At 41.7% G+C, this 22,177-nt stretch overlaps 1 protein-coding gene across 6 annotated transcripts in view; it reads left to right on the top strand.

Annotated features, from left to right (window-relative positions):
- The window catches only part of PFKM (phosphofructokinase, muscle), a 44,050-nt gene that overhangs the window by 5,649 nt on the left and 16,224 nt on the right, over positions 1 to 22,177 (top strand). For 2 of the 6 annotated variants that reach the window (XM_070046492.1, XM_070046491.1), the window contains exon 2: positions 16,082 to 16,174. In XM_070046492.1, the coding sequence (XP_069902593.1) occupies positions 16,090 to 16,174 (85 nt within the window). In that variant the 5' untranslated portion in view covers positions 16,082 to 16,089. Of the gene's footprint in view, positions 1 to 4,523; positions 4,590 to 12,790; positions 12,953 to 16,081; positions 16,175 to 22,177 lie in introns of those variants that run through there. The other 4 variants (XM_030835267.3, XM_030835266.2, XM_060306844.1 and 1 more) reach the window with 4 other exon arrangements.

Below are 22,177 nucleotides of genomic sequence, written 5' to 3'. Positions count from 1 at the left end.
AGCTCCCGATCCCAACCTCCCAGGACCAGCTCCAAGGAACTTGTGTTTTCATGAAGCTAGAATTTTCAGGGCTTTTATAGTGTCAACTAAATTGGAAAGATCATTGAGTGGGAAAATAACCTTAAAGATGCTTTTCTTCCAGTCAAGTATGCAAGGATACCAGTAGACCTGTGGAACCCTTTTTTTCATCTTCCATTGGTTAATAGAAATGATCTTATTTATCCTCTTGGACCACCCTACTCTGAGCCCCCTGTTAAACTGCCTCTCAGTTAACCCAGGGAAATGTGTATAAGAGCCTGAAGATATATTCCTTGGACTTGCTAAACAGCTAGTCCTTTCACATTATGCTCGATGAGGTAAAGCAGAAGATCTGAAGTAGAAGATTCACTCCCAATATTGTCTTATATAATGATTATTTGTCTTCTCTTCTCTGATATCCCCCCAAACTTTCTTCTTTAAGAAAAGAAAAAGTGTATCTGGTCCAAGCTTGAGTCTTCACACCTCGGCTAAAGACTTTGTTTACCTCTGCCCTTATCAAGACTTGAATGTGGTGCTTCAGCCTGCGGTAGGGGTCATCTTGTTACCTGTAACCTCTTTCTTGAGCTAGCTTTCTCAAGAAGTTGATCCTCATTGGCAGAAATGACTCCATAGGAACCACCCAGGCCTTTGAGACATGCAGATTTATTCTTCAAGTGACTGGTGTTCCTAGACCGCCACAACTTAGAACAATGGTTCTCAAACTTCATTGTGCATCTGAATCACTTGGAGGGCTTGTTAAACCACATTGCTCTGCCTCAGCCCCAGAGTTTGTGATTCAGTAGGTTCCAGGTAGGGCCCAAGAATTTTCATTTCTGACAAGGATCCAGGTGATGCTGAATCTGCTGGACTGGAATCAAGAAGCTTTGTCTTAAGCCAGTGCACTGTGTCAGAAACTTTAATATTTGTTGCTAGTAGAGACTGTAGGGTCTCCAGGGGTCATCCTATGCCAACTAGAGCTAAAGATGACTCTCCAGCGCAGACAGTGGTTTCATGCTTGTGCCCAGGGTCTGTCCTCAGGGAGCTTACATTCTAGTGGAGGAAAACACACAATAGCATATTAGTCAGGTTAAGGACTAGATGAGATCCAGGGGTTGTGTAGAAGTGAGAGAACCAGATAGATATTTGTTTCAACCCAGAGAGAGACCCATACCTAATTGCTACATATGTTTCACAATATGAACCCACCAAGTCATAGTAACCCATTTACAATTCTGATTCTGGTCCAAAGGAAATCTTGGTGATCCTCGGGTATGATACTCCTAACTTCTTCCTGCCTCAGAACCTTTGCATTTGCTATTCTCCCCATCTGAAAGCTCTCCCTCCAACTGGTAGCATGGTTTTCTCTACTGTTTGTTCAGACTTCTTCCTAGAATGTCATTTCAGCAAGGTTTTTCCAGAACACCCTACTGCAGATAGCACACTTGTTGCTCTGCTTCTTTGCCCTGCTTTATTTTTCTTCAAAGCATTTATCACTAATTGACTAACTTGTTCATTATCTGCTTTCCTCACTATTATTTAAGCTCCATAAGGATAGACAGGGTTTTTTTTTCCCAATCCTGGATCCCCTTGTGTCTAGAACAGTGCCTAACATGTAATAGGTGCTCAATATTTGTTGACTGAACACAAGAAACCTATAGTATGCTATTTCCTCTTCTCCTGGGTTAGAGTTACACCTGGATGACTGACATACCTACTTCTCATTCCTAAATGATGGTCCTGGTACACCATCACTAGCATTATCAACATAATCTTTATCTTCTCATACCATCCTAGTGGTAGTGAATCGACTCATGAGTATAGCATACAACATCCTCTTTATTGCCCCTCATCTATACCAGCGTTTAGTAATCATTGTGAAAGAGATCTTGTGTCTTCATGAACTACTCAACTTCCTGGCAGTAATGTCTAATTTTATCCTAGTTTAGAGGGTCCTCTCCAAAGCTCTCTATATGTTTATTTAACTACCATTACTTAACAGGGTTAATGGGCAAAGCATATGAGCCAAGTACTTTAGGATATCTCAGCTGGTTTACTCATGTGCTCTTCCTATCTAGCTGCTGCAGAATTCTCTTTAAACATCTTCTTGTACTTCTCTCCCCCAGAATGCCTTATTTCATGATAATTATAATTTTTGCCCCTATTATTAGCCTGGACTTCATGCCAATATCCCAAATAGCTGTCTAATACCTAGGAAGCTCTGGGGAGTCTAAGAGGACCTTCTAAATGTCTTCCTGTACTATGAGGATCTATGTAAACAATATGTCTTTCATTGCTTGGTACCAGTGTATGACGTATAAGCTGAGCTGTTGTATAAGGTGGCTCTCCTTTGTGCACATTAGCTTTACCCAATGTGCTGAAAACAAGAAGACCACCAACAGATAGTACAAGGTAGAAGAAATAGTAGACTTTAACCACATGGCCTTCTGGGTCCAACTGACTTTCTTCTTATGGGTTCAAGTCTTTTTTCCCCTCACTCTCTGCCAAGTCCCCTAAAGCCTGAATTCTAGCTACCAACGTCAACAACTGAAGAAAGCTGATTATATTTTGGACAAAGTTCTAGATTTCCAGCAGAACCCTAGCTAATTCCTATCATTGAGTCATTAGAATGGGCATAAGCCCCTCTTGAGAAGCCTATTTGAGAACCCCAGGTTTTTTTCCAGTGCAAACCCAGGACATTTTAGCTTTCTCCTCTGGAAGAGGGGTCCAGGGTGTCTGTCCTTTTTCAGCCCCATTAAACCATACCAGTAATGAAAGTAATCTTGTAATAGGGCAAATTCAGCTACTGGCTTAGTCTGGTCGCCTCAAGTTTTTTTTGGGTACCATCTCTTGTTTGCCTAACTTGCTGCTTTGTTTTTTTGACTCCTGGTCCTTAACTCTGCTAAGCTGTGTGCTTTACTCCTGACAATTTTCTTAGGCACCCTAGCTTGTATGACAATGTTTAGACCCCTTTCTCACTCTCTTCTTCCTTAGTCACCATACTATGTTTACCTGTAGGCGTCACATACCAGCACCATGCCCTGAGGGATGCTTCTCAGACTCCCCTATTAGAGGCCCGAGGATTGGATATATACCATAGTTTTTAGAACTTCCCAGATCTCAAACATTCCCTTCTGTCATCATTCCACCATCAAATTATACATCCAAATTTTGATTCATAAGTCAACCATAGCTGACTAAAATGCCCCTTCCAAGTTGTTAAGATTCCTGGGAAACTATATTTGAAATTTAAGTTTTTTGATAAACAGAAAATTATGAAAAAGTGAAATGTATGGTCTCGGAGTTTAAGATTAAAATTAAGGAAAATCCATATAAGGAGCTGTCATGGTTTTATCATATCATCCATCTCTCTAATACTGGAATATGTATATCCATTGGTGTTCTTCTCTCAAACAGTACTAAATAAACACTGCCAAATTCTTACTATCCAGGTCCCATTTTTTTCTTACTCCATTTTCCCTCAACTAATATATTTATGGCATAAGAATTTGATATATTATAATTGTTAATTGGGTTATTGACTTCTTCAATTATATCCCAGGTCCAATGAAATATAAGCTTCCTATGAACCTTTGATAGCCCCTCTAGATAAGCTTCTTGAGAGCTTATTATACCTCAGTACCTGACACAGTGGCTGGCACATAATGAGTCCTCAATAAATATTTGTTGAATGTATGAATAAATTAATAATGAATAGGGGTTTCTCAAAATTCTTAACAGGAAAACATTTACAGCCATTTCTTAATATGATGTATTTCTTCCATTAGCTACTCTCTATTTTGGGTTGGTTTTTTACTAATTTAGCTCTCAGAGAGTAACGTCTTCAAATTTGGGTATTACACCAGGATGACCACAGGCAAGGCCTAAGTACTTTCTGTGATTCCAACCTCCAACTGACCTGAAAGTTCCCTAGGTGCCTTTTAAGATGATATTTCTTTGAATTGTGCTCATATAGTTTTCTAGGAACTCCTAGGGATGATTGATCCCTGGACAGAAAAAAGGATCTAAAGGATCAAGTATATTGGGATAAGGCTATGAGTGAGTGACATTTCCTTGTCTTTACCTAATTAAGGTAGACCCATTAATGTAGTAATTCATTAAGAACACTTTCAATGAAGATATAGGAGTAGGTAGTGGGTAGAAAGGGGAAGGGGTGGATTGATTTTTAAATTTCAGCCTTTAGATTAATTTTTGGAGTTAAAAACCCCAGAATGTATGGGGAGCTTTTCCAGCCGCTCCTTTTTCAAATTTTAAATACATATTTATTGAGATGTAATTCACATATCATAAAATTCACCCATTTAATATGTATAATTTGGGCTTCTGTCTTCCAGTTTCCCCATGTAAGGCGCTTGGAAGTCATACTCCATGCTAACAGCAAGTAATAGTAAAAAGACTGAAAAACCAACAACTCTTCTTGAATCTGTAAGAGAGGGGAAGACAAAGGGCAAACTGTTGACCCCAAAATTGGAGAGACAAACAGGTGAATACAGTTTATCACAGCTTACTGGAGCAGAGACCCAGGAGTGGAAACCTCGGGAACCAGTGAAGGGGTAGGAAAGCCTGAACTGTAATTGATAAATTGCTGGAGGCTCAGTGCACACAATTCTAGGAGTAAAAAACTATAGGGGGATCCAATCAAAGGGGGACCTCACAATATTGTGAGATTTACTTCCAGGAGTTTGACCAGATTCCCACAGTAAATATCAGAGAAAAATCTCCTTGGGCTTCCAGCAGGGGGAGGAGAAGAGGAACCATTTTGAACTAAACCAGAGTGCTACCAAGTCCAAGGTTGTACTGCCTTACTCATGACAAGCCAGTAAATTGAGAGATGAGTTGTTGGGGCAAGGAATAGCAGCTTTATTTGGAAAGCCAGCAGACTGAGAAGATGGTAGATTAGTGTCCCCAAAAACCATCTTCCCTGAGTTAGAATTCAGGCTTCTTTTATACTAAAAGGGGGGTAAAGTCCTGGTTCCTACATGTGTTCATTTCTTCCTCCCTGCAGCCATTCACAGGTGAACCTGGTCAGAAGGTTTCCTGTAAGGTAAACAAAGTATATTAGCTTAACGTTCATTATATGGGAGGCAGGGTTCTCAGAGATGGACCATTATGTATAATTTAAGCTTATAAGCAGCATCCCGTTAGTGACTGACTTGTAGCAAAAGGAATAGACTACAAAGGTTAAAGTAAAAGAAATAGATCCAATATGGAGTCAGATTTGTTCCTGCCTGTTACAAGAGTACTTTATTCTTCTTAACAAGGCCTGCCTTCAGGAGAAGCTAGTTAACCAGAGCCTAACTTACTGGGGTAAGTTATCAGAGTCTAACTGACCTGAGGAAGGGAAATACCCAACTCCAGCCCACTCTAGCTGTCCTACCCCACCTAAGGGGGGTAGGGAGGAAAAAAATGCAAGAAACACTTGTGAAATTCATAGTCCAGAGGCATAGGCACTGTAAAAGACTGAAATCTAACTGTAGGACTGTAGTATGCTTTCCCTCCCTCCATATTTAAGACCACATCATTAAGGCCTATTTACAGCACTTTCTTTTTTTTTTTTTTAACATCTTTATTGGAGTATAATTGCTTTACAATGGTGTGTTAGTTTCTGCTTTATAACAAAGTGAATCAGTTATACATATACATATGTTCCCATATCTCTTCCCTCTTGTGTCTCCGTCCCTCCCACCCTCCCTATCCCACCCCTCCAGGCGGTCACAAAGCACTGAGCTGATATCCCTGTGCCATGCGGCTGCTTCCCACTAGCTATCTACCTTACGTTTGTTAGTGTGTACATGTCCATGACTCTCTCTCGCCCTGTCACAGCTCACCCTTCCCCCTCCCCATATCCTCAAGTTCATTTTCTTTTATCTAGTATGTCATGTCTGGCTGCCAAGAAAAAGTTATAAGGCATATAAAAAGGCAAAAAAACACAATTTGAAGAGACAGAGCAAACATCAGAACCAAACGTGGCAGTGATGTTGGAATTATCAGACCAGAAATTTTGAACACCTATGATTAATGTGCTAAGGGTTCTAATGGATAAAATAGATAGCATGCAAGGACAGACAAGCAATGTAAGCAGAGAGATGGAAATCTTCAGAAATAGTATTATTTGAAACTTGAATTAGTTGCAAATGTATATTGCAAACTCTAGGGCAACCACTAAAAGAAGTGATAAGGTATTACTGATATGCTAAGAAAGGAGAGAAAATAGTCACATAAAATACTGAGGTAAAACTACAAAAGGCAGAAAAAGAGTGGAAGACAAAAATAGGAACAAAGAACAGGACAACAAATAGAAAATGGTAATGAATATGGTAGATATTAATCCAATACTCATTTTGAATGTCAGTGGTCTAAATGTACCAATTAAAAGACAGATTGTCAGAGTTGATCTGAAAACATGACCCATCTATGTGTTATCTACAAAAAAACCCACTTTAAATATAAAGATATCTATAGATAAAAAGTAAATGGATGGAGAAAAATATCCCATGCTAACACTAATCAAAGAAAGCAGGATAATTTTAATTTTAGACAGAGCAGACTTCAAAGAGTTACCAGGGTTGAAAAAGGGCATTACATAATGATAAAGGGCTCAATTCTCCAAGAAGATATAATAATTCTTAATGTCTATGTGCCTAACACACAGCATCAAACTACATGAGGCAAAAACTGATAGAACTAAAAGGAGAAATAGATGAATTGACTATCAGAAATGGAGACTTCAGCATCTTTCAGGAGTGGACAGACGTAGCATACAGAAAATAAGTACAGACATAGTTAAACTCAATGCCATCAATGAACTGAATATTACTGACATCAACAATTCATCCAAAGATTGGTCCGAGATGGCGGAATAGAGGACATGCACTCACACCCTCTTACGAGACACCAGAATCACAACTAACTGCTGAACAGTTGATAGGAAGACACTGGGACTCACCAAAAAAGATACCCCACATCCAAAGACAAAGGAGAAGCCACAGTGAGATGGTAGGAGGAGCACAGTCACAATAAAATCAAATCCCATAACCGCTGGGTGAATGACTCACAAACTGGACAACAATTATACCACAGAAGTCCACCACTGGAGTAAATGTTCTGAGCACAACATCAGCCTTCCCAACCTGGGGGTCTGGCAACAGGAAGAGGAATTCCCAGAGAATCAGACTTTGAAGTCTAGAGGTATTTGATTGCAGGACTTCAACAGGACTGGGGGAAACAGAGACTCCATTCTTGGAGGGCACACACAAAGTAGTGTGTGCACCAGGACCCAGGGGGAAGGAGCAGTGACCCCCGCAGGAGACTGAACTAGACCTACCTGGTAGGGTTGGGGGGGTCTCCTGCAGAGATGGGGGGTGGCTGTGGCTCACCGTGGGGACAGGGACACTGGCAGCAGAATTTCTTGGAAATATTCCTTGGCATGAGCCCTCCTGGATAGCCCCACCAAAAAAGCCTATAGCCTCCAGTGCTGGGTTGCCTCAGGCCAAACAACCAACAGGGAGGGAACTCAGCCCCACCCATTAGCAGACAAGCAGATTAAAGTTCTACTGAGCTTTGCCCACCAGAGCAACACACCACCAGTCCCTCCCATCAGGAAGCTTGCACAAGCCTCTGAGATAGCCTCATCCACCAGAGGGCAGACAGCAGAAGCAAGAACTACAATCCTGCAGCCTATGGAACAAAAACCACATTCACAGAAAGACAGATAAAATGAAAAGGCAGAGGACTATGTACCAGATGAAGGAACAAGATAAAACCCCAGAAAAACAACTAAATGTAGTGGAGATAGGCAACCTTCCAGAAAAAGAATTCAGAATAATGACAGGGAAGATGATCCAGGACCTCGGAAAAAGAATGGAGGCAAAGATCGAGAAGATGCAATAAATGTGTAACAAGGACCTAGAAGAATTAAAGAACAAACACCTAGAAGAATTAAAGAACAAACAAACAGAGATGAACAATACAATAACTGAAATGAAAAATACACTAGAAGGAATCAATAGCAGAATAACTGAGGCAGAAGAACGGATAAGTGACCTGGAAGGCAGAATGGTGGAATTCACTGCCGTGGAACAGAATAAAGAAAAAAAAAAAGAAAACAGCCAAAGAGACCTCTGGGACAACATTAAACACACCAACATTCGCATCATAGGGGTCCCAGAAGGAGAAGAGAGAGAGAAAGGACCCGAGAAAATATTTGAAGAGCTTATAGTCGAAAACTTCCCTAACATGGGAAAGGAAATAGCCACCCAAGTCCAGGAAGCGCAGAGAGTCCCAGGCAGGATAAACCCAAGGAGAAACACTCTGAGACACATAGTAATCAAATTGACAAAAATTAAAGACAAAAATTATTAAAAGCAACAAGGGAAAAATACAAGGGAACTCCCATAAGGTTAACAGCTGATTTCTCAGCAGAAACTCTACAAGCCAGAAGGCAGTGGCACGATATATTTAAAGTGATGAAAGGGAAGAACCTACAACCAAGATTACTCTACCCGGCAAGGGTCTCATTCAGATTCGACGGAGAAATCAAAAACGTTACAGGCAACCAAAAGCTAACAGAATTCAGCACCACCAAACCATCTCTACGACAAATGCTAAAGGAACTTCTCTAAGTGGTAAACACAAGAGAAGAAAAGGACCTACAAAAACAAACCCAAAACAATTAAGAAAATGGTAATAGGAACATACATATCGATAATTACCTTAAATGTGAATGGATTAAATGCTCCAACCAAAAGACACAGGCTTACTGAATGGATACAAAAACAAGACCTTTATATATGCTGTCTACAAGAGACCCACTGAAGACCTAGGGACCCATACAGACTGAAAGTGAGGGGATAGAAAATGCAAATGGAAATCAAAAGAAATCTGGAGTAATAATTATATCAGATAAAATAGACTTTAAAATAAAGAATGTTACAAGAGACAAGGAAGGCCACTACATAATGATCAAGGGATCAATCCAAGAAGGAGATATAACAATTATAAATATATATGCACCAACATAGGAGCACATCAATACATAAGGCAAATGCTAACAGCTTTAAAAGAGGAAATTGACAGTAACACAATAATAGTGGGAGACTTTAACCAATGGACAGATCATCCAGACAGAAAATTAATAAGGAAACACAAGCTTTAAATGACAAAATAGACCAGATAGATTTAACTGATATTTATAGGACATTCCATCCAAGAACAGCAGATTACAGTTTCTTCTCAAGTGTACATGGAACATTCTCCAGGATAGATCACATCTTGGGTCACAAATCAAGCCTTGGTAAATTTAAGAAAATTGGAATCGTATCAAGCATCTTTTCCGACCACAATGCTATGAGATTAGAAATCAATTACCAGGAAAAAAGCGTAAAAAACAATTCATCCAACAACAGCCAAATATAAATTTTTCTCAGGGTCACATGATTCACCCATACATATTCATTCATACATTCATACATACATGATAACATATTTACCAAGCTAGACCACATTCTGGGCTATAAAAAACATCTTAACTAATTTAAAAGAACAGAAATTATACAATGGCTGGTTTCAGACCACAGTGGAATTAAACTAGAAATCAATAACAGAAAGATAACTGGAAAATCCCCCAATACTTGGAGATTAAACAACATCCTTCTAAATAACGCATGAGTCAAAGAAAAAATCTCAAGGGAATTTAAATATATTTTGAACTAAATGAAAAACACAACTTATTAAAATTTGTTGGATACAGAGAAAGCAGTGCTTAGAGGGAAATTTATAGCCTTGGATATATATATCAGAAAAGAAGATGATCTAAATCTCTTATAGTTCCCTATGTTTCCATCTTGGGAAACTATAGGTGAAGAGTAAATTAAATCCAAAGTAAGCAGGAAAAAAACCCAAAAGAATTAGAGCAGAAGTCAATAAAATTGAAAACAAGAAATCAACAGAGAAAATTAATGAAACCAAAAGCTGGTTCTTTGAAAAGATCAATAACGTTAATAAATCCCTAGCTAGGGTAACTAAGAAGAAAAGAAAGAGGACACAGATTACTAATACCCAAAATGAAAGCGGGGACATCACTACAGATCCCATGGAAATTAAAAGTATAATACAGGAATACTATGAACAACTCTATGCCTACAAATTTGATAACCTAGATGGAAAAGACCAATCCCTTGAAAGACACAATCTGCCAAAATTCACACAAGGAGAAACAAATGATTTGAATATGCCTGTATGTATTAAAGAAATTGAATTAATAATAATCTTCAAAAAAAGAAAGTGCCTTTTATGTACTTATTGGTTATTTGTATATTTTCTTTAGATAAATGTCTATTCAAACCGTTGCCCATTTTTTTAATATCACAATTTTATTTGATATTTCATTGAACAGAATATATTTTTGAAATTAATAGACTTTATTTGTTAGAGAAGTTTTAGGCTTACAGAAAATTGAGCAGATTGCACAGAGAGTTTCCATATATCCTCTCTGTTTTCTCCTCGGTTTCCCCTATTATTAACATCTTGCAGTGGTGTGGCATATTTGTTACAATTGTTGAACCAATATTGATACATTATAATTGATTAAAGTCCATAGTTTACACTAGGGTTTACTCTTTGTGTTGTACAGTTCTGTAACTTTTGACAGATACATAATGTCATGTATCCTCCATTAGAGCATCACACAGAATCGTTTCACTGCCCTAAAAATCCCTTGTATTCTGCCTATCTGTTGCTCCATCTCTACTCCAAGCCCTTGGCAACCATTGATCTTTTCACTGTCTTTATAGTTTCACTTTTTCCACAATGTCATATAGTTGGAATCATACATACGTAGCCTTTTCAGACTAGCTTATTTCACTAAGTTTGTATTTAAGCTTCCTCCATGTCTTTTCTTGGCTTGACGGGTCATTTTTTTTTTTTTAATTGCAATATTCCACAGTATGGATGTACCACAGTTTGATTATCCATTCACCTTTTGAGGGGCATTTTGGTCGCTTCCAGTTTCTGGCACTTATGAAAGCTGCTGTAAACACTCATGTGCAGGTTTTTGTATGGATATAGTTTTCAACTCATTTGTGTAAATATTTAGGAGTGTGATTGCTGGATCATATGGTAATACTATATTTAGCTTTGTAAGAAACTGCAAAACTATCTTTTAAAGTGACTGTACTATTTTGCATTTGCACCAACAAAGAATGAGAGTTCTTTGTTGCTCCACATTCTTGTCAGTATTTGGTATTGTCAGTTTTTTTTTTTTCATTCTAATAGATTGTAGTGGTGTCTCTGTTTTAATTTGTGGTTCCTAATGATATATGATGTTGAGCATCATTTTATATGCTTATTTGCCATCTTCTGTCTTCTTTGGTGAGGTATCTGTTCAGATCTTTTGTCCATTTTTAAATTCGGTTATCTTTTTATTGTTGGGTTGCCAGAGTTACATATTCTCGATACCTGGTCCTTTATCAGATATATGATTTGCAAATATTTTCTCCCATTCCATGGGTTGTCTTTTCACTTTCCTTTTTTTTAAAATAAATTTATTTATTTGTTTGTTTTTATTTTTGGCTGTGTTAGGTTTTCTTTGCTGCGCGTGGGCTTTCTCTAGTTGCAGCGAGCGGGGGCTACTCTTCGTTGCGGTGTGCGGCCTTCTCATTGCGGTAGCTTCTCTTGTTGTGGAGCACGGGCTTTAGGTGCGCGGGCTTCAGTTGTTGTGGCGCACGGGCTTAGTTGCTCCGCAGCATGTGGGATCTTACCGGACCAGGGCTCAAACCCGTGTCCCCTGCATTGGCAGGCAGATTCCTAACCACTGCGCCACCAGGGAAGCCCCGTCTTTTCACTTTCTTGATGGTATCATTTGCAGTACAAAAGTTAATTTTGTGTAGTCACATGGTTTTATCTCCTAGTCACTTGCATTCTTATTGTTTGTAGAATGTGCAGGTGCAGAGACGAAAGAAAGCAAGAGGAAGGGCAGTAGAAACAGCAAGGAGATGAGAGATGACTGTGGAGAGGCATTGAAACAAGGCATGGGTGGAGCAGTGGAAAGAGTAAAGAGGATCTGAGTAAAGGTTGCACCTCTTGCTGTGGTAGTATTGGACCTATGTTCCCAGAATGGATTCTGTTTGCTTTGTAGCCCAACAGATATGCTTGGTTCACTATCAGAATCCTGCACCCGCTTCTAGTGCAGTCTTCAGAATGAGGCTATCAAGGCAGGGGTCTTGCCTCTTAGTACTCTCATTCCTAGGTAGCTTCTCCGTATTTTCTCTGAGAAAGGTACGTAAATGTAAAAGGAGTTTTTGAGGTCCCTCCATAGAAAATACCAGTGATCAATGTTCCTCAAGGGCAGGGATTCTGTTTCACTTGTCTTTTCATCTCTCAGAACCTAATACAAAACCTGGCACACAGACTTGCAATAAATGTTTGTTCAAAGAGTGATAGAGGTGGGAGACAATGGATAGGGCCAGAGAGGGAGGCTTATTATTGGCTGCGGAGGATGTTTGAATGCAAGGAGTCTCAGGCAGCCCCCGCTCGGAAAAAAAGTGTCTCTGATGATAACAAGGGAAGCAACTAAATAAATTCTGATTCCCACTGTACACAGGAGCTGATGGCTCCCGAGATAGATGCGGGGACTCCAGAACCCTCTGCGGAGTGAAGAGACTAAGCCGGTGTCACATTTGAGCTGTGTTCTTAGCGGGAGGGGGAAGGGGAGGAGAAAAGCGACCAGGAGGAGGCGGAGCCTCCGGGCCAGCATCAGCTTAGTGGAGGCTGGAAAGGCTCTCCTCTTTCCCCTCCCCTGTTGCCTCCACCTGGCTCCTCCCCGTGTTCGCCAAGCTCCCCTCCCCCCTTCCCCAAGGACAATCTGCAAGGAAGACCGGGAGGAGGAGAGCTAAGACTGTAAGGCAAGAGGGGCCCTTGGGTAAAGAGCGAGGGGGAAAGCTGAGAGCGAGGTGGGAATGAACGTGCTGGGAGGAGGCGGTGGGGAGAACAGAAAGGAGCAGAAGGGAAAAAAAGAGGTGGCATAGCATCAGAAGAAGGAGCTGAGGCGGGGGATGGGTGAAGAATCCTAGCCCCTTCGCTCGGCTTGCACGCACTGCCCCTTTGCCTGGAAATCACGGATGGGTGGGTGGTATTCGGACCTAGTGGCCCTCGGCCGCCCGACTCCTACCCTGGCACTCCAGTTCAAATCAGTGCACCTAGAATGCTGCCACTCCAGTATTTCTCCCTCCCGCGTGCTTATCTCCGCACCTGTGATTTTATATATAGGTTTTAACATATCTGTTTCTACGTGTGTCACTGTTGGTCTGTTTATTCATGAATCTGCTTGCATATCTGTGACTGGTGCTTCTATAACATAGAGGCGCAGAAGAAGAATTTGAGCTGTATTTTGCCGGTCCGCACTCCTAACCTTCCCCGTTTATGATGAATTCTCTCCCTCACTGAAGCCTCTGTGGGTGGAAGATCCCTGTATGGGTTTCTGCCAGTGATGAGCTCCCAGAGTGGCTGAGAAGAAAAAAACTCAGGGAAAAAGGGATCAGCATAGTACTCACATGTTTTGTTCTCTTCTTTCCAAAATTTTGCCTTCCTATTTGCAACCACTTAGTCTTTCTTTTTTTTGAGAACTGCAGAAATTTGCACAGGAACACTCTGGTTAAATAGGAGAGTGTTTCTATTTATGTGTGTTTGTATTCCTCACTGTTTGTCACTATCTTCTTTCTTAGGTCCTATTTGTATCTGTATGTGTTAGAAGTAAGGGAATATAGAAGTACATCTGTATCCAAGCATATTTTAAAATTTTTCTATATTTGTGTGCATTTCCTGTTGTTTATCAGTTCACTAGTGCTTTCGATAAGAGTTTATTGAACTCCTGTTCTTATGTGCATAGACTTCTTTAGGCTTTGGTAGGCCGTGGGAGAGTTTAAAAAATGAACATGATCCACCCGCCCCCCCCCCCCCCCCCCCCCCGCCCAAGGAGTTTTCAGTCTAGTTGGGGAAATGACTTTAGCAATCATTAGTCCAGGTGTCTGCAAACTTTTTCTGTTAAAGGCCAGATAGTAAATGTTTTAGGCTTTGCAGGCTATCAGGTCTCTGTCACAATAATCTCTTCTGCACAAAAGCAGCCATAGATAATATGCAAAAGAATGTGAGTGGTATGAGCACTGAAATCTGGATTTCATATAATTTTCACATGTCATGGAATTGTTTTTTCCACCACTTAAAATGTAAAGACTTTTCTTAGTTTGCTGCCATACAAAAACATTAGAAGGGCTTGATTTGGCCCATGGGCTGCAGTTTGCTGACTCCTTATCTAGTCCAACCTTTCCAGTAAGTAAGAAGCAATTAAACTATCACATAAAGTAGTAATTAAGTGCTAAGTGAATGATCTGGTTTCAGACAATATGTGATTAGAGGAGGTCCAGAAAGAAGCCCTCCTTGACCTGTGGTAATCAGTGAGGGCTTAATAGGTTTAACAGGGATGTGACTAGGACGGGCCTTAAATAATGGAGTAGGATATTGATCTGTGGAAAGAACCAGGGTGGCCTTCCGGACAAGTGATGCAGTGTGCACAGGCACAAAAGTGGGGAGGAACAAAGAAATGTTCAGGTGATAACGGAGCAGAGAATTCATGGGAGCAAAGGTTGAAACTCTAGGCAAGAGTTAGATCATGGAAGTTTGAATGCCGACCCAAAAAGTTTGGGTTTATCTGTCAGCACTGATTATATGTAGCATGTCTGTGAATCTGTGTTTGTTAACAGCACTATGTGTCTTTCTGTATGTTTTTCTTCATGAGTGTCTCATTGCATGTATTTTATTGGCATGTGTGTGGATCTGTATGTGGATGTGACCTATGTCTTTATCAGCAGCTACCCTGATTGCCCTGGGTTCACAGCAGAAACATGAGCTGTATTTAAAGGTCATCAGCTCCTGTTGGTGTGAATGAATCCTCCCTCCACCGAGGCCTCAGGGGCCTATGACCTTCCCATGGAGGTTTATTTTGTGTCTCAAATAGAGTGGAGAAGGGAAGCACAAGCAGAGGGAGACCAGCTATTGTAATAAGCAATTCAGGTGGAAAGAGGCAGTGAGGACAGAAAGGAAGAGAAGGATAAGGGAAGATAATAAGAAGGAAGAATAATAGGGTTTGGTAACCGTTTTGATTCTGAGAGTAAAGAGGAGATAAATTTAAAAAATAACAGATTTTAGCCCAGATAACTGGGAGAGTGATGATTCCATTGGCATTTTTATGGATACAAAAGTAGGTCTTTTGTTTTCCTTTGAGAGAGAGAAGCCCTAAAGACAAAAATATGAAGGTGTTCACATGTCACGTGTACATATCTGTGTATATGTGGCAGTGATTTTGTGTTACTCTTCCCATTTGATAGTATTTAGTGTGAGGAACAAGGCCTGAAGATAAAGGATCAAGAGATGCTTAGGAGGCAGAGACCCTGAGAGGGATGGGAAAAGCCAGAGAAAGTCCCTAACCATTCCTGAGCCTGAACCATTACTTTGCCCGAGCTCCAATGTGCCTCTATAACCGCAAACTCCTGTTCTAGCTTAGCCCAATTCCATCACACCCGACCCTAATCTTCACCATAACCCACCCTGCCCTTGCTTTTCTGCTTCCACTTTGCTAGTTTTCAGTGCCCCAAGCCTCATCTGATTCCTATCCGCTGCAACAGCCCTTCCCTTCATTAAAAGGGAGGAATCTTTGAGGCTAACTTAACTTTTTCCTTTCTCATTTCTGTTCAGTCATCCACCCTTCTCCTTGACCTTAGCTCATTCTCCAAATAGGCTCCAATTGGGGTGGGAGGGATTAGCGAGGATTTTTGCAGTCTTGGGCTTGATTTCTGTGACATTTCAGCTTGTCACTCTGTGGGGTGTGGCTGTCTTCTGGAGGAAGTCCAAAGATCCCAGGCTGCAAAGCTCAGACTCAGTGCAGTGGGAGAGCCTGACTGAGGTGGCTGTAGCCAGTCTAACAGCGCCATCATCCCCTGAGCTCATAGCACCTTGATCCCGCCGTGTCTTAACTGGCCATTCTCTTGAATTCTAGAGTGGATCATGACCCATGAAGAGCACCATGCAGCCAAAACCCTGGGGGTTGGCAAAGCCATCGCCGTGTTAACCTCTGGTGGTGATGCCCAAGGTAAGGAGGAGGGCCCAGCTTGGGGGGAGACGAAAGCCGTGGCTTGGAGGCTGCCTTGAATTTCCTCACTTCCCTAGCCTGTAGAAGAGAACTATCCTCCTGAAGATCCTCCTGCTGTAGATTCACACTGGAATCTTGGGCTTCCCTAAAACTCTGTCAGGTCTAAGTCCACAAGTGCTTTTGGATTTCATTTGCTCCACTTTTATTTACTTAAGTCTCCATAAATCATCTTTCCAAGTTTCTCTGAAGATTTGGGACCGTTTGGTCCTTTGGTACCTAGAAAACTGGTGTTTTCTCAAGCAACATTGGAAAGAAATAGACTAAAGAGATAAAATTGTTGAGGGGGCGGTAGGTGGATTCACTTCAAGTACGTTGGAAATGATGGGGAAAGGAGGAGATTTGGCATTGGTATTTGGTGGGCCCTAGTGAATCTTCAGGTACCAGTTCTGATGTCTGCAGAGCTCCTGCACTGTCCAGGGTTAGGTGCCTCACTCTTACAGCACAGTTCCTTCTACTAGGCACACTTCTGCGTCATTCTGTCATTCTCTGGCCTTTCTTCCCCTTCCATTCCTTTAACCCTTGAACAGATGGAACAGCAGCAGTTAATCAGTACATATCCAAGGGGGTGGGGCAGAAAGCAAAGCCAGAGAGAACCCGTCTCTGGGTTGAGTCCAAGAAACCTAGGAGTCAGAAATATCAGGTATATGGAAAGATGAAGTGGCAGATAGGGGATGTGGTGTTTTTTCCTCAATTTATCATTTATTTATTTATTTATTTTTACTGTTTTCCCTCTTTGATGTACGTTCTTGTATATCGTAATTTGTGATGTGTTGAAGAGAGGCAGAATTTCTTTGAAAGGGATACTAGGACATGGAGACTGTGATGAGGAAAAGAGAGAAAGAAGGGGATCTCAGCTAGCCTCCCCTTCCCTCTGCTCCATTCTCCCTAGGCTTTCCTAGACTTTGTGTCAAGCATCCACTTTGTATAGTGCCCTGTCCTGTGTGTTGTGGAGAAGTTGATTTCCTTCAGGAACTTTAATGAGGAAAGATATCATACATTACTAGAATTCTTACATAAGGCACATAAATAAAAATAATCAAGTGTGTCTTAACCAAGTAGAATCCACTTACGTAATGAAATGATAGGCGTTGGTTGGATTAACCAGGGAAAAGTTCATGAAAAAGATAGATTTCAAGAAACTGAACTCTTCATTTAAGTAAAGTGCTTAGAATAGTACATGATGCAATAAATGCATTACTAATTAAATAAAAAGTGAATTGTTGAGCATCTGCTGTGTGCCAAACAGGATGGTAGGCACTAAGACTACATCAGTGGAAAAGTCACACACCATCTTTGCTCTTATAATCCTTCTTATTAGTATATTAGTTAAGCGAGACTTTAAGTATATTTTAAACTAATGTTTATAACTGTGATATGTATTATGAACAGGAGAACGCTCTAATGAGGAAACAGGAAGGAGGGCACAGAGGCCTGAGTTTAGGAATAGGAGCCAGATTCGGAATGCAGAGCCCTCCTTGAGGCTGTAGAGACTGCTGCCCTGGCTTCTGTTGCTTCTCTCTCCTCTCCTGGAAAGAATCCCATGCCAATAATGAGTTCTTCAACAGGAACTCTGAGTGTTGATCCTAAAGCCTTGGTAGGATGGCCTGTGGAATTGGATTGTCAGGTTAGGGGAAGTGAGAGCCTGCTGAAAACTCCAGATGGAGCACACAGAGTTCTGCATTTATGAAAAAGTAGAGCTTCCTGGAAAGGGAAAGAGGTTAAAGAAAAAAAAAAGGGTCTAAGATTTAACGTGGGTCCAAGAGCAGCAGAGCCCTCTCAGCTTCTGATCCTGAGCAGAGAGACCCTCTTATTCTAGAGATGCCCATCACCCACTTTAAGGGAAGGATCGTCTTCTGTGGAGGCAGGGGCTATTGATAAGCTCATTTCTGGAGGGCCCAACTGGACTGACGCCTACGGGATTCTGTGACAGGCACAGTGTACCCAGGGAAACACCCCACTGTGAATCCCCATAACATCACAGGTGCATGTCAGTAGGGACTGAGAGCGGTAGAGGATGGAATTCTAGGGAGGAAGGAAGCAAAACAGAAAACTCAAAGTAGAGCTGAGAGGTCCCAACTGAGAGAGCAGCTCAAATGCAGAAGTGACCTTCCTGGAGATGGGTTTGAGGGGCCCTAGTTCTCACAGGGAAAGGGCACAGAAAGGTTTTTCCCTAGAGGCTGTGGGACACATGGGAAAGTGAGTTTGGGCTCTGTAAGATCAAGAGGGGCCTCAGCTCTGTCATTCCCTGAACGTAGCAAGGCTAGTAACCTCTTAAAGTAGAAGAGTGGCCAGGAATCAGACATCCTGAACTCAGAAACTGGGCTGATTAGATACCAAATCCTAACTCCCTTTCCAGCCCAGAAGTGGTCCAGTCCTCTTAAAACCATGCTACATTTGGCCTTATGAAATTGGCATATTCTGCTGGAGAGGACCTCAGTCATCTACTCTATCCCTCTGTCTCCAGACAGGCAGTCCATTCCAAATGCATGTTTATCCTATTTTTAAAGGTTCATAGGAGGAGGATTCTATTCCCTTCTCTGGATTGCTGTTGTAGGATTTACAATTTTTAATTGCATATCCATCAGAAAGTATAATTCACATCTAACAAACATTTGCTCCTCATGTCCTTTATTTCTTATTTAATGTTCAGTTAGGGTAGAAAGAAACTTTTCAGCAAAAAGGTAGTGACCAAGTCATACATTGTTTCTTCTTCTATCTCATGTCATAGAGGCCCATCACCCCTAGTTCTCCCTAAAGCCTCTTCCCAACAGGCTGTAATTGGAGACTCCAAAGTATGTGCGTCTGATGCTCTCCAGAGCCCCTCCTGGCTGTACCCAGAGTACCCACTGGATGGTGCCTGTAATCTTATCCTTCATCTTGCTTCTAATAAGTCAGACAGCTGCTCATAGAGGGTTATTTAGGGCAACATGGAGCAACCAAAGACTGGCCTGGGACCAGAAGAGGCCAGTGATGTTAAGTAGGAGAGCCCAAAGAATTCCTGGGGGGGCTTCCCTGGTGGCGCAGTGGTTGGGGGTCCACCTGCCGATGCAGGGGACACGGGTTCGTGCCCCGGTCCGGGAAGATCCCACGTGCCGCGGAGTGGCTGGGCCCGTGAGCCATGGCCACTGAGCCTGCGCGTCTGGAGCCTGTGCTCCGCAGCAGGAGAGGCCACAACAGTGAGAGGCCCGCGAACTGCAAAAAAAAAAAAAAAAAAGAATTGCTGGGACTTTCTAGTGTAAGCTATCTATACAGCCCAGTCTGTGATTTCTAGGGAACTAGGGGTTTGAGACACAGGCACAGAGGCACAAAAGGGGTCCTAAAACTCGATTTCTAGGGAAACACTCAGATATCCAATTCAGAGGCAGGAAGGATGACCTCTGGAGGTTGATACGGTTGAAGTGAGAAGGCAGAGGGAGGAGAAAAGAGAATCTTCTTATGGGATTTCTCTTCTGCCCAATGGATTTGGATATTTCCTGTCCACCATCTGTTGTTTGCTTTACACTTAAAACCTTTTAAGTGATTTGTTTTCCTTAAATGTTTTCTCCCCTACTCTTGCTCACCTCCGGAGCAGGAAACAGCATTCCAGCCTATATGTTTCAGAAGGTTTTTTCCTTACTTCTTAAGATTACAGATATATACTCCGGGACTCCAGGTATCCGAAAGAGAATTCCATAGGCCTTGTGAAAGTCTAGAAAATAAATAAACAAACAATAGTTTCTATCTGTTCTGATCTTTTTAAGTTGAGTTTATTCATCTTTCCTAAAGCACTGATGGCTTTGTGTTGACTCTAACCTTTTCATACACACAGGCTTTTCCTAAAGCTTCTGAGAAGCCCCCTTCCTTTACAGATTTTTGTTTTGATTCGTTTAAGTCCTTCAATTAGACTTCTAGACTTCATGGGGCTTTGCCTTAGTGATGTCATAAGTAAGTTTTCTTTTTTTTTTTTTAACATCTTTATTGGAGTATAATTGCTTTACAATGGTGTGTTAGTTTCTGCTTTATAACAAAGTGAATCAGCTATACATATACATATATCCCCATATCCCCTCCCTCTTGCGTCTCCCTCCCATCCTCCCTATCCCACCCCGCTAGGTCATCACAAAGCACGGAGCTGATCTCCCTGTGCTATGCGGCTGCTTCCCACTAGCTATCTATTTTACATTTAGTAGTGTATATATGTCCATGCCACTCTCTTCACTTCGTCCCAGCTTACCCTTCCCCCTCCCTGTGTCCTCAAGTCCATTCTCTATGTCTGCGTCTTTATTCCTGTCCTGCCCCTAGGTTCTTCAGAACCTTCTTTTTTTCTTTTCTAAGATTCCATATATATGTGTTAGCATACAGTATCTGTTTTTCTCTTTCTGACTTACGTCACTCTGTATGAGGTAAGTTTTGACATCATTGCTCACCAATGACCTCTTGTTGGCAAGCCCAACCTTCTCGTCCTCACCTTAGATCAATTATCAGATGCATTTGGCAATGTTCCCACTTCTTGAAACTGTCTCCTTTGGCTTCCAAGACATTGCTAAGTCCTGGTTCTCCTCTTGCCTTTCTTGCTAGTTAATTTTCATCATGGAACCCCTGTTAGTTTTCATCATGTTAGTTTTAGTTTTAGTTTAGTGTTAGTTAGTGTTAGTGTTAGTTTTCATCATGGAACTCCTCTTTCTCTGCCCATTCCTTCAATGTTGGTTTTCCTCAGGGTTCCATTCCTTGCCCTTTTCCCTTCTAATTTTACATATTTTCTTGAGACAGTCTCTTCCAAGTCCACATCGATGTTCCACAAGAACTTCAAACTCAACAGATCCAAATATAAATATCACCCCCACCCCTACCTTCCCGAACCAAAAGCCGCCTCTGCTCAGTTAACTGCACCACCGTTTTCCCCGTGGCCTAAGCCAGTCACGGGACATCTCCTCCTTCCTCTCCAACACCTTGAAATCTAATCACATGGCCAATTAGATGGAAGTCCTGTTGCTTCTGTTTCCTAGGCGTCTCTTGTCCAGTATCTCTGTTTTGTCCTAAATGCCACTCTCCCAGTCTAGGCCCTCATCGTTTTTGTCTAGGCTGCCATCTAACCCTAGTGTCACCTCTTTCATTCTGTCTTTCACATTGCTGCCAGAGTGATCTTTCTGATACTTAAATCTCATCATGTCCCACCGCTCTCAAAGTTCTTCAAAGATTCTCTGTTGCTTGCAACTTTTTTTTAAGGTTACAGACCCCTTTAAGAATCAAGTGAGGGACTTCCCTGGTGGTCCAGTGGTTAAGACTCCATACTTCTACTGAAGGGGCTGCAGGTTTGATCCCAGGTCCGGCGGGGAACTAGGATCCCGCATGCCATGCGGTGCGGCCAAAAAAAAAAAAAAAAAGGAAGCAAATGAAAGTTGTGGACCTTCTCCCAAAAGAAATGCCTGTGCCCACAAAGATTTTCATATAGTTTCATGGGGTTCATGGATTCCCTGAAACTATCACCCATGGATCCCCAGTCAAGCCCTGGCCTTCAGAATAAAAGCCAGACTTCCTCGCTGGGCACACAGGTGCCTGCCCATCTGTGTAGCTTCATCTCGCCATCATTTTACATTTCATTCTTTATAATACTGAATTTCCTAAGGTTATTTCTTGACCCTCAACCTTTATTTGTGCTATTCCTCCTGTCTATAACACGCTCCCCAAATTCATCCACCTAGCAAAAAGATTTGAAAGGAAATTATCCTTTAGGCCTCAGGACAAATGCTGTGTTTTCTGTATCACCTTCCCCAGCTTCCTCCTGGCAGCGTAGATGTTCCTCTTCCTTGTCCCCCCTGCACTTTGTACAAATCCCCTCCATATGGATCCAATTTGGAATAACACTATAATTCTTCCCAAGTCTTGAGGACCATTCCTGAGTCCTTTATCTTTGTATCCCCAGACTCTCTATCATTCCGTGATGCGTACCCAGTGCCTACATAG

Source organism: Globicephala melas, chromosome 10 (assembly GCF_963455315.2).
Source record: "Globicephala melas chromosome 10, mGloMel1.2, whole genome shotgun sequence".
Classification (NCBI taxonomy): domain Eukaryota; kingdom Metazoa; phylum Chordata; class Mammalia; order Artiodactyla; family Delphinidae; genus Globicephala; species Globicephala melas.
Note: the sequence above shows the minus strand (reverse complement) of the source record. Positions and strands in the feature narration are given on the sequence as shown.